Source organism: Pelophylax lessonae (genome assembly GCF_965119305.1).
Source record: "Pelophylax lessonae genome assembly, chromosome: 3".
In the NCBI taxonomy this organism is placed as follows: domain Eukaryota; kingdom Metazoa; phylum Chordata; class Amphibia; order Anura; family Ranidae; genus Pelophylax; species Pelophylax lessonae.
This window is the reverse complement of record NC_138770.1, coordinates 356,147,426-356,160,938: the sequence shown is the minus strand read 5'-3', so window position 1 is coordinate 356,160,938 and position 13,513 is coordinate 356,147,426. Positions and strand designations below refer to the sequence as shown.

Here is a 13,513-nt window from a genome sequence, read left to right as displayed (position 1 = left end):
CACGAATATAACCTTAACATGGGAGGGGTGGACCTTAACGACCAGCTTTTGGCGCCGTATTTAGTTGCCCGTAAAGCCAGACGCTGGTACAAAAAAGTGTCTGTTTACCTTTTCCAATTGGCTATGCTGAACGCCTTTGTCCTATACAGGGCGTCAGGACGAACTGGACCCTTCCGGGAATTCCAGGAAGCGGTCATCCTTGCCTACCTGTACCCAGGAGGCATGCCTGCCCAACTTCCCCTTCCAGATGCAGTGAGCCGGCTGCATGAGAGGCATTTTCCTTATGCCCTCCCGAGTACCCCTACCCAAATACGACCCCAAAGACGATGTCGTGTCTGTAGCAGGCGCGGATTTAGGCGTGACACCCGTTATTATTGTCCCAAATGTCCTGACCATCCTGGTCTCTGCATCGGGGAATGTTTTGAGCGCTACCATACACTAGTGGAGTATTAGTGTAGGGTACAGCACGACACAGTGTAGGGCACATAAACACAGGGTCTCGAAGGATGTTGGATGTCCATCGACATTTTGAGAGACCCAAGCTGGAAGAGAAGATCGCAGAAGATCGCACTCCCTCCCAAATCAAGAAATAAAGGAACAGTTAGAAAGTAAAATAAAAGGATCCAAAAACTGTTGTGGTGTCAGTAATTTTATATGTCCTTCTACTCCTTCCTACTATACTTTTTTCAATGTCCTTTGTTTGTTTTTTCATTCTTTTGTGACCTGTTTCTCTTGCAGGTAATTGTCGGCTACCACGCATTGATTTTATATATTCTGACACAAACAGCGTTTGCGCTCAGCATATATGGATACCTTTGCTGATAGCAGCTGTGGTGATTTTCTGATTTCAGCACTGCAGTTAAAATCTTATTTTGGTATATGTGGATAGCGCCATGTATACCCATCATTAAATTCAGTGGGTGGTTGTTTGGGCGGTTAATGATGAGAATCCAAAATTTTTTGTTGTGTCAGTCATTTTATATGTCCTACTCTTCCTAATGTACTTTTTTTTAATGTACTTTGTTTGTTTTTTCATTCTTTTGTGACCTGTTTCTCTTGCAGGTAATTGTCGGCTACCACGCATTGATTTTATATATTCTGACACAAACAGCGTTTGCGCTCAGCATATATGGATACCTTTGCTGATAGCAGCTGTGGTGATTTTCTGATTTCAGCACTGCAGTTAAAATCTTATTTTGGTATACGTAGATAGTGCCGTGTATACCCATCATTAAATTCAGTGGGTGGTTGTTTGGGCGGTTAATGATGAGAATCCAAAAACTTTTGTTGTGTCAGTCATTTTATATGTCCTACTCTTCCTAATGTACTTTTTTTTAATGTACTTTGTTTGTTTTTTCATTCTTTTGTGACCTGTTTCTCTTGCAGGTCCCTCGTCGGCTACCATGCATTGATTTTATATATTCTGACACAAACAGTGTTTGCGCTCAGCATATATGGATACCTTTGCTGATAGCAGCTGTGGTGATTTTCTGATTTCAGCACTGCAGTTAAAATCCTATTTTGGTATACGTGGATAGTGTCGTGTATACCCATCATTAAATTCAGTGGGTGGTTGTTTGGGCGGTTAATGATGAGTAATACTACGCATTATTCCTGTGCTGATTTCTGATAGGTTCTCTTTTTTTCCGTTCAGCCCACAGGCTGCATGAAAAAAAAAAACCTATATGCCAAACAAGGACCAGCAATGTACTGGTACGTTGCTGGACTTTGAGTGGTTGTACCAGGATGATGCCTGCAGATTTAGGCATCATCTTGGTATCGTTTTTTACAGCCAGCGGTCGGCTAACATGTAAAAGCAATCCTAGCAGGTAATTGGCCGCTAGACTGCTTTTACATGCAGTGGGAGGGGTCTCCCCCCCCCCCCCCACCGCCGCCTTCCGCAGCCTTCCGTGGTTTTTCTCGGGCTCTCCTGTCCCACCGGTTAACCCGAGAGTGCAGCCGGTGGTTCAGTTATCTAACCATAGAGCTAATTGAAGATTAGAATGGCTCCAATCATCTCTATGGCCTAAGATGCCGGAGGCTACGAGCATTTCATGACTTCTTTTTCGCCAGAAATAAACAGGGCCATTGGGAAATTGGGAAAGTATTTTATCACACCAATTTTGGCGTGGTCAGATACATTAAGGTCAGAGGAGAGATCTAGAGTATAAAAGACCCCAATTTTTTTAAAAAAGAGTACCTGTCACTACCGATTGCTATCATAGGGGATATCTAAATTCACTGTGATAACAATAAAAATGATTTAAAAAAAAAAAATTAAAGGAAAGGTGTCAAAATAACATAAAAAAGCAAAAATTGAGCCCCCCCCCTTTCCCCCCGTGCTTGCACGCAATGGCACACGCAAGCGTTGGTCTAGTGTCATATGTAAACCGCAATTTCAGCATGCATGTGAGGTATCGCCGCGATCGCCAGATCGAGTGCAGTAATTTTTGCAGTAGACCTCCTCTGTAAGTCTAAAGTGGTAACCTGTAGAGACTTTTAAAGTTTTTAAAAATGTACGTACGTGAGCAATATATCATTTACTGACAGCTTTGTGTAAAAAAAAAAAAAAAAAATATATATATATATATATATTTCCCGGAACTTGTGGCAAAAAAAATAAATAAATAAAATATTCCATGGACTCACCATGCCTCTCGGCAAATAGCTTGGGGTGTCTACTTTCCAAAATGGGGTCATTTGGGGGGGTTTTGTGCTATCTTGGAATTTTAGGGCCTCCGAAACTGCGACAGGTAGTGCAGAGGTGACATGAACAATTTACGCCATTAGAAAACCTGAGAGTGTTGATTGGTTTTCGCGGTCCTGTACACAGCTAGGCTCCCAAAAAGTCTCACACATGGGGCATCCCCATACTCAGGAGAAGCGGCAGAATGTATTTTGGGGTGTCATTCCACATATACCCATGTCATGTGTGAGAAATTTATCTTTTAGTGACAACGTTGTGTAAAAAAAAAAAAATTAAAAAAAAAAATTGTAATTTTCCCGAAACTTGTGGCAAAATATAAAATATTCCATGGACTCACCATGCCTCTCAGCAAACAGCTTGGGGTGTCTACTTTCCAAAATGGGGTCATTTGGGGGGGTTTTGTGGTATCTTGACATTTCAGGGCCTCCTAAACCGTTATAGGTAGTGAGAAAATGCAATGAAAAATGTACGCCCTTTGAAATTCTGATGGTGGTGATTTGTTTTCCGGCTCCCGTACACAGCTACGCTCCCAAAAAGTCTCACATATGTGGTATCCCTGTACTCAGGAGAAGCAGCAGAATATATTTTGGGGTGTAATTACACATATACCCATGGCATGTGTGAGCAATATATCATTTCAATGACAACTTTGTGTAAAAAAAAAAAAAAAAAATTTTTTAGTCATTTTTCAAACACCTGTGACAAAAAAATAAAATATTCAATGAGCTCAACATGCCTCTCAGAACATTCCTTAGGATGTCTACTTTCCAAAAAGTGGTAGTTTGGGGGGGTTTTGTACTGCCCCGCCATTTTAGCACTTCATGAAATGAGATAGGCAGTCAGAAATTAAAGCTTCGTAAATTTCAGTATTTACACCATAGTTTGTAGACGCTATAACTTTTGCACAAACCAATAAAAATACGCTCATTGATTTTTTTTTTGTCAAAGACATGTAGCTAAATATATTTTGGCCAAAAAAAATGACATAAATTGAGTATATTGGATATTTTTTAAAAGACAAAGTTGAAAATGTCATTTTTTTGCAAAATTTTCGCTCTTTTTTTATTAATATCGCAAAAAATAAAAAGCGCAGAGGTGATCAAATGCCACCAAAAGAAAGCTCTGTTTGTGGGAAAAAAAGGACGTAAATTTCGTTTAGGTACAGCATTGCATGACCGAGCAATTATCAGTTAAAGTCACGAAGTGCCAAGTTGAAAAAAGGGGTCTGGTCCTTTAGCAGCCAAATCCTCCGGGGCTTAAGTGGTTAAATTACACAGGCACAAGACGTTCTGCAATTGGCCACAACCGATCAAAAGGTCCAGGCCAAAAATCATTGACCTGATGACTGATTGGTTTTGAACCTTATCAGAATATCGTGGGGGCAGGCGCTTTAGTCCTACTTTAACTTCTCTTTTAAAGCAGTATTAAACCCGAAGCTAAAAATTCAATTAATGCAGCCACCACATAGAACGATTAGTAAGCTGCAATATTTTCTCTTTAGGCCCCCCAGTTTTACCTGGTGATCTAATCACATGTGTGACTCTATAGTCACATGGCTGCTCAGGTGTGATCGGGAGGAAATGTCCAGCATAGAAAACTGAGCATGTGCACTAGCTGCCAACATTGCTCAGCAAAATCCCCAGCTGCAGTAGGGACATGGACAGGAGAGAGGGATAGAGAACAGCAGGATCAACATGGTTTTTTGCAGAACACAGACAATTGATGCCAAAGTGACCAAAAAAGAACAGTATGTAATACAGCTTTTTGGGATAGTGTTTATTGACACTAAGTTGTAGGTAGTGAATCCATTGTCCCTTTGCGTGGCGTCAGGATCTTAGTGAGAAGTTTAAGCACAGTTGGGTAATTTTGGCAATATAAACCCAAAAGGGATTCAATCTTACCAAGAATGGGCGTGAGTGAATCAATATAGATGGAAATGGGGCATTTTTTTTTTTTTTTGCCCCTCCACGCTGCGCATAAACTCCGCTACGCATTACTACTTTAAACATGAATGCAGCTGCATTCGTGTGGAGGAAATAAAATAAAAAAGCAAAAGCAATAAGCCCCTAGCAGCAACATTTTTCTATGCCATTAATGTCTAAACTGTTGGCAACAAAAGTGAGCACACCCCTAACTGAAAATGTCCAAATTGGGCCCAATTAGCCATTTTCCCTCCCTGGTGTCATGTGACTCGTTATCTTTACAAAGTTTCGGGTGTGTATGGCGAGCAATTGTGTTCAATTTGGTGTTATCGCTTGCACTGGTCAATGGATGTTCAACATGGCACCTCATGGCAAAGAACTCTGAAAAAAAAAAAAAAAAAAAAAGGTTTCGTTGCCATCAGTTTAGACATTAATGGCTGTGTGTGGAGTTTTTTTGAGGGGACAGCAAATTTACACTGTTATACAAGCTGTACACTCACTACTTTACATTGTAGGAAAGAGTCATCTCTTTAGTGTCGTCATATTAAAAGATATAATAAAATATTTACAAAAATGTAAGGGGTGTACTCACTTTTGTGAGATACTCTGTATAAGGATTTTTGCTTTACAGGGCTAGATAGATTAGTTTTAGAATGTGGCTGTGAGTGAATTTAGAGTTAATTTCTGGCTGAACTTCTACTTTAGGAAAACCCTGCATAATAGGTAAAAAGGGTTGGGGCATTTGGCATGTTATTTATCGGGGGGAGCGGGTACCTAGTTTTGACAGGTACCCACTTCCGCTTGGGCTGCCTCAGTTGCTCGAACAGAAGTTCTGCACTTCCCCTCTCTCCCATCTTCTGGGACACGTTACAGGTCCCAGAAAATTGCCCGGCCACTAAGGAAGGCAGCGTAACTCACGCATGCGCAGTGCGAACCGGGCTGTGAAGCCGCAGGCTGTCACAGCTGGGTGCCCACACTTATGATGCCGGCAGTGTGGGAAGAAGAGGGAGAGAACCGAGGCTCCCCCAGGCCGCATCGCTGGATCGTGGGAAAGATGTTTATTAAAAGTAAGCAAATACACTTTTTGTAGCTGCTGACTTTATTAAACCCAAAACAGTCGGAACTCAGTTTTAAAAACGAATAAAAAAAAAAAAAAAAAAAAAAGCAAGAAGGAAACAAAAATAGGGGGGGGGGGGGGGGAGGGAGTAAGATACTGAATACTGCCCCCGTTTGTAACTAAAAAGTACCCGATTCTCTTACCTGTCGTATCAGCAGATGACTTTGAAAATATCAATTCACCCGTCCAATCTTCGTTGCTGCACTTTAAAGCATCTTCATTTTTCTTAAGTTTTTTAACTCTGTCCAAAATTGATGCAATTTTCAGCTTCCTCTCGCTTATATCTTCATCACCCATTTTGTGATCAATTCTAGACTGTTGACAGACATAATGTTACCAATAATTTCTAATCAAAATGTTAGACCTTTTTACAGCTGTGCATAATGCAGGAGGGGTAATAACTGAATAGCTCTCCTATTGCATAAAAAAAAAACCCACACAGAACGCATGGCCAGTAATGTAGGAAATGAAATAGGTCGCACACCGTCATGGAATGAAGTTGCTTGAATTTATTGAAGTATCATCATGCCAAACATCCAAAAACTTAACTCATTTCACACGGGTCTCTGTGCTGGTTCACAACCCATGTAAAATTAACAGTTTTTGCCTGTTTGGATGTTTGGCATGACGATACTTCAATAAATCCAAGCAACTTCATTCCATGACGGTGTGCGACCTATTTCGTTTCCTACAATACTTGCACGGTAGCGAGCCGATGGGAGCACCCAGCTGGAGCACAGTTGATTGAGCCTGAGCAGTGTTGCCCTTTCCTATGCATTGCATGGCCAGTAAATGTCACCAGCCTTCAGGACTGAATGACAGCCAGTTTTTCAAATCACTTCCTCTGAGCAACATAGCATGGGGTATGTCACCACAGCAGCTTGGACTTACTGTACTACTGCAACTAAACAGCCTTTACCACCAGAGGAGAAAAGGAAAGCAAGATCAATGACTTGTAGGTTTCTATTTTTCTTTCCCTTAAAGTGGAGTTCCACCCATTTTTGGATCTTTAGATCTATGTAATCCATGTAATCCCCTTTAAAATGGCTTTTACCAATGGAAACTTTTTTTTTTTTTTTTTTTGCTAGTAAATACCTTAATTTCGGCTTTATTTCTCCTCTCCTCAGTAAATACCTTAATTTCGGCTTTATTTCTCCTCTCCTCACTTCCGGGTCCGTTCGGCGATGACGTCATTCTGCGATTCGCAGTGTCTGCTGGGATGTATTCTATTCCAGAAATCTCGCAGTAGCTGTATCTGTACTGAGCCGTGCCTGCCCCTCCTCCGCCCCGCCTCCTCTCATTGAGTTGTATTGTATGCAATGTATTAAGGCTGTTCTCTGCCCCGCCTCCGCCCGCCTCCTCTCATTGAGTTGTATTGTATGCAATACAACTCAATGAGAGGAGGCGGGGCAGAGAACGGCCTTAATACATTCATACAATGCAACTCAATGAGAGGAGGCGGGGCGGAGGCGGGGCAGGCACGGCTCAGTACAGTTCAGCTACTGCGAGATTTCTGGAATAGAATACATCCCAGCAGACACTGCGAATCGCCGAATGACATCATCGCCGATCGGACCCGGAAGTGAGGAGGAGGAGGAATAAAGCCGAAATTAAGGTATTTACTAGCAAAAAAAAAAAAAAGTTTCCATTGGTAAAAGCCGTTTTAAAGGGGGATTACATAGATCTATGTATTCCAACCTATTAAAAATGGGTGGAACTCCGCTTTAAATTAGCTGCAGTAGGGAGCTCATTAAAAAACAAGCCTGTCATTAAAGCAGATCTTCACACAAGAAAGAAACTCTGCATTTTCCCCCCTCAAATATAAAAAAAAAACTATTTTTGTCTTACCGTAAAATCCTTCTCTGATGTTCATTGACGGACACAGCTCTATATCTTCTTGACTGATGGGTTTATGCTGCTCTTCATAGGAGGACACTAGGCAGAAAAAAATCACGCCTATAAAGCAGTCCCTGGGGGTACACTTCCTGCTATAGGACTTCAGTTTTTTAACAAGCCTTGTCAGAAGAACATGAAACCCAACTCAATAGAGGGGCGGGTGCTGTGTTCATCAATGAACATCAGAGAAGGAGATTTTACGGCAAGACAAAAATCCAGTTTCTCTTGTTTACTGACGGACACAGCTTCATATCTTCTTGACCGATGGGACGTCCCAAAGCAGTGCCAATACTAGGGGTGGGAAAAAACAGCAAGAAAAAAAAAAAAAAAAAAAAAAAAACACACACTTCCTAAAGGCTAAACATAGCCAACCAGGCAAACCAAGAGCTCAACCAGTAACAACTGGAGGTCATCTGACAAAAATAAATTCACCCTCCAAGGAGGACTAAACCTCTCCAAAAGCAATCTGCTAAACCTTGCGGCCAAAAGAAGCATCCGCAGATGCCAACACATCCACCTTATAAAATGTTGTGAAAGTGTGCACAGACGACCATGTGGCTGCCACCATCAACGATGCCTAATGACAGAAGGCCCAGGAGGCACTAACCGCCCTCGTAGAATGCGCCTTAACAGGGAAAGGAGGATCCTGACCCTAAATGAAATAGGCCTGCACCACCGTCTGTCTGATCCATCTGGAAATGGTTGCAGCAGACACGGCCATCCCCTTAGGGGGTCCATCCGGAAAGGACAAACAGAGAATACGAATTCCGGAACAACTCAGTCCCTGCCAGGTACCCCCTGATTGCCCGAACCGCATCCAAACAATGTAAGGCAACCTGTTTAGGATGCTTAGGACACAGAGCCAGCTCCGACAACCTGCGCGCAGAAGTAATAGCCACCAAGAAAGCTACCATCTGTGTCAAAATGAGCAGAGGAATCTCACAAATATTTCCAAAGGGCGGTTTCTGAAGAACCAAATTAGGGTCCCACGGAGGTAACGAAGACCTCACAGGGGGAGGGAACAGAGAACAGAGGTTTGAACCAAGGAATTTGTGACCAACGGGCATTGAAAGAAATTTGCCAGGGTCGATATCTGGTACCCAAGGCCAAGCGCTGATCTACACCTCTTTGGAGAAATTCCAAGACACTGAGAAGGAATGAAGGGGGGGGGGGGGTCACAGAGTAATCTCCATGTTGTCCATCAGAGCAGTTGGAGAACCCGCTCGCAGATCCTCCAGATAACCTAGTAACGTGATCCCCGGGCCAACACATTTGTGAAGACCGGAAGAGTGGAGGCGAGACCAAAGGGTAATGCCACAGACTGATAATGCTCCTCTTGCCCATGGCAAAGCGGAGGAAGCGATTGTGACAGGCACATATTGGAATGTGAAGGTAGACTTCCTTGATGTCAATAGAAGCGAGAAATCCCTGAGGTAGGGACGCCACTACCACGCGAATGGACTCCATTTGGAACTTCTGTACCGGCACAAAGCACCTTTCCAGAGAATAAGACCGAAACTCGATCTTGTAGCCGGACCAAATGACTGGGACCCTGAGGGACAAAAAGGCCTCCTTTGAGCCAAGAATGACCCACGTCTATGATGGGGCTCCTTGCCCTTGGTAGCCTGCAGAAGAAGAGTACTCTTCGCCCCCCCCCCGTGAGACCCTCAATGGTATCCTCCAAGGAAGCTCCAAACAGGCGATTCCCTTACAAAGGGGAGATCAGATAAGGCCTTCTTAGAAGTGTGGTCCGCAGACCAGCATACATTCTACGACCAGCAGGGCGCTAGAAGGTCCATATACCCATCAGCAGGACTCGTATCTGCTCCTTTGTGCAAGGAGGAACTGGATGAGCACTGCCAGAGCCCTACAAAATGACCTCCCAACAGGCAACTGGTGTGAATTTATCTGACCAAACAATCAGAAACAGGCTTCATGGAGGGTGGCCTGAGGGCCTGATGTCCTCTAGTGGGCCTTGTGCTCATTGCCCGGCATTTTCTATTGAACACCAGAAATGGCAGGTCCGCCACTGGCGCACTGTACTTTTCACAGATGAGCAGGTTCACCCTGAGCACATGTGACAGAAGCGAAAGGGTCTGGAGAATGTTATGTTGCCTGTAACATTCCTCAGCATGACCGGTTTGGTGGTGGGTCAGTGATGGTCTGGGGAGCCATATCCATGGAGGGACACACAGACCTCTACAGGCTAGACAATGGCACCCTGCCATTGGTATTGGGATGAAATCCTTGGACCCATTGTCAGACCCTACGCTGGTGCAGTGGGTCTGGGGTTTCTCCTGGTGCACAACAATGCCCAGCCTCATGGGGCCAGAGTATGCAGCCAGTTCCTGGAGGATGATGGAATTGATACCATTGAACGGCCCCCACGCTCGCCTGCTCTAAAGCCAACAGAACTGCTCTGGGACATTATGTTTCGGTCCATCCTACGCCGCCTCAGTCTGCTCAGGAGCACAGTTATCTCCAAATCCAGATCTGGGAGAAAATGCCCCAGGACACCATCCATCATCTCATTAGGAGCATGCTCTTACGTCAGGCATGCATACAAGCATGTGGGGCCATACAAAACTACCGAGTACCATTTTGAGTTGCTGCAATAAAATTTCAGTAAAAATGGACAAGCCTGCTGCATTTTTTTCACTTTGATTGTTTTTTTTTTTTTTTTTTGGGGGGGGGGGGCGGCTTTGAATTTACCCCTTTGTAGGTTGATCATTTTCATCAAACGATGTAGCATCCTTTCCTTCCAAACACATTACCCAGTCCATATCAGTATAGATATCCAGCATATTTTTCCCCAATGAGATTTGATGTGTTTTCAAAGTGTTCCTTTAATTTTTTTGAGCAGTGTGTATATATCATACATATACACACACACACACACACTTAACAAATGTGTCTTTTCAGATTGAGGTGTCATGTCTCCCCTTAACCACTTGAGGACCGCCCTACACAGATATACTGCGGAAGGGTGGCTCCCCTGCGCGAACCAACGCTATTGGGCACGCTCGCAGCCGGCGACCCCCTCCCACTGTGAGGACACAGGGGGAGCCAATCAGCGGGGCCGCCAGATGCGATGTCCACCAGGACCCGCTGATCATTCAGAGAGGCAGAACGGCAGTCTGCCTATGTAAACAAAGGCAGACTGCCATTCTGTCACATAGGAAGATAGAGATCTTGTGTTTCTGCTAACAACTTCAGCTCTGTAAGGTTTTACCCCCTTCCCGACACGGCCATTTGTTGCGATACGGCACTGCGTTGTTTTAACTTCCAATTGCGCAACACTGTACCCAGTAAAAATGTATGTCTTTTTTCCCCACAAATAGAGCTTTCTTTTTGGTGCCATTTGATCACCTCTGAGGTTTTTATTTTTTGCACTATAGAAAAAAATATTCATATTTTATACTTTCTGCTATAAAACATTTAGGCCAATATGTATTCTGCTTTATATTTTTGGTAAAAAAAAAAAAAATCCTAATAAGTGTACATTGATTGCTTTGCGTAAACGTTATAGCGTCTACAAACTATGGAATAGATTTATGGACTTTTTATAGATTTTTTTTTTTTGTATTGTTTTTACTAGTAATGGCGGCGATCAACGTTTTTTAGCGGGACTGCGACATTGCGGCGGACAAATCTGACACCAAAGCCCCGTACACACGTAGCGATTGTCGGCCGTAAATATTCGGACGCCGAACGATCGGCCGATTGTCGGCTTGTTAGTATGATGCTTCCGACAGCGACGTTTCGGCCGAACAGAATCTGGTATGCAGGCATTAAAATTTTTGTTGGCCGACACCAGAACGGCCGATTGTGCGTCAGTCAGTACAGAATCGGCCGACAGACAGCAGATTAGCAAGACTGGGCATGCTCAGAAAAGAAAAAAACACACGGAAAGTTAACCCATCACATGGCATCACTTCTGCAGTCGGCTGTTGTTGGCCGACAAAATTCATGTGCAGTCTTTTGCAGTTTTCAGCCGACAGGACAGCACCGGACAAAAGACGGCCGAACTTTCGGCCGACATTCGGGACGTGTGTACGGGGCTTTAGTGACACTTTTTGGAGACCAGTAACACCAATATAGTGTTCAGTGGTTAAAACAAACAAAAAAAAAAAAAAAATGCAGTTACTGTATAAATGACACTGGTAGGGAAGGGGTTAACACCAGATCAAAGGGTTAAGTGTGCTCCTAGAGAGTGCTTTCTAACTGTGAATGCACTGGAGAAAAAGAGATCCGTGTTTCAGCTTAACACATGATCGTCCTTTTACTCCCTGACAGGCAGACTGCCGTTCTGTCATTCCTCTGAACGATTGGCGGGTCCCGGGGGCTGCCAGACCCGCTGATCGGCTCTCACTGCGTCAACTGCTTCAGCGGCGCGCACGCACCCCCTACATCTCATGCATAAAGCCACGTTCATGTACGTGATTTTCCACAGCCGGGCCGCCCTGCAGCAGTATTTATGCGGTGGGCGGTCTGGAACAGGCTAAAAATAAACACGGAGCTCCGGCTTCCTCCAGTTAGGCCTACTCCCGTACAGTTAGAAAGCACCCCCTAGGAGCACAATTAACCATTTTGATCACCCCTGATGTTAACCCCTTCCCAGCTAGTGTCAGTTATACAGTAACAGTGCATTGTCTGTCGGCGGACTCGATTTTTCTCAGCGGGGGATTGACCCACCGATCCCCCACTGAGCAGGCAGATGGCAGCTGTGTCTCCCCTGTCAGGTCCCCGCTGTTCTCTATGGGGGAATCGGATAAGGACGGATCGCTTGTCCATTCTCATCCGATCCGCTGGACAGATGGAAAATAGGTCTTCCATCTGTCCAGATTTGACGGACCGGATGTCAGTCTCCACTGACATCCGATGCCCTATAGCAGTGATGGCGAACCTTGGCACCCCAGATGTTTTGGAACTACATTTCACATGATGCTCAACTACACTGCAGAGTGCATGAGCATCATGGGAAATGTAGCTCCAGAACATCTGGGGTGCCAAGGTTTGCCATCACTGCCCTATAGAGATGCATGGGGCATCCGTTCAGATCCGCCTGAAAAACTGACAGGCAGATCTGACCGGTCCACAAGTGTGAAAGGGGCCTTAGCGTCAGATTTGTCGCAGTTCCATTAAAATTTGGTTCGCTTTGCACAAACAAGCAATTGTCAGTAAAAGAAAAACAATGCCCTATTGCAAAAAAAAAAAAAGGCCTGGTCATAAAAGGGGGGGGTGGGGTAAAACCTTCCAGGCTGCAGTGGTTAAAGACATAAACGGCAGGAATGTAGTGTAGACAGAAGTCCTATGTGTGAGGGGAGAGTGTGGCTATCCTCCCACCCATAACACAATAATAACACAGGCCGGAGTCCTCCTCCTCCAACCGCTTTGTGTATATACAGCTGAGAGCTCCTGTAACTTCAGTAATGACAGTTCCCGCGCCCTGAGTTACAGGAGCACCCCCGGCTTCGTCACACACCTCACAGCCCCGGACACCGTACCTGCTCTCTTCCCGCCAGGCACCTCCGGTAACGGAGTTTAATCCGCTCTGCTCCGATACACCCACTCCCCACTCCAGCTCCGTACAACACGAGAAGCCGCAAGTTTGAAAATGTGCGCATCCGCAATGCCGAGTCCTGATTGGCTTTTCAAGGCGGAAAAGGAATTACCCGGAAGGCTGATTTATCCGCCGCCATTTTACTTCTGGGCAACACATTTTCACTAGAAATAAAAGTTCTGCAGATTCAGTGGTGTCAGTCCGAGGAAGACTCCTTTGGCATCTCTGTCAGTGGGATGAAGGAGGGGTTATCAGTAGGGTTGGCACCTCGCCCCTTTTAATCCAGGACACATTTTCAAGTGTTTATA

The 13,513-nt window shown here is 44.5% G+C and overlaps 1 protein-coding gene across 1 annotated transcript in view; it reads right to left on the bottom strand.

Moving 5' to 3' along the window:
- The window catches only part of TTK (TTK protein kinase), a 242,172-nt gene extending 228,919 nt beyond the window's left edge, over positions 1–13,253 (bottom strand). The window contains exons 1-2 of the mRNA XM_082249922.1: positions 13,150–13,253; positions 5,890–6,056 (exon numbers count right to left, since the gene is read on the bottom strand). Coding sequence (XP_082106048.1) covers positions 5,890–6,043 — 154 coding nt within the window. The 5' untranslated portion in view covers positions 6,044–6,056; positions 13,150–13,253. The remainder of the gene's footprint in view (positions 1–5,889; positions 6,057–13,149) is intronic.
- Between the last annotated feature and the right edge of the window lie 260 nt (positions 13,254–13,513).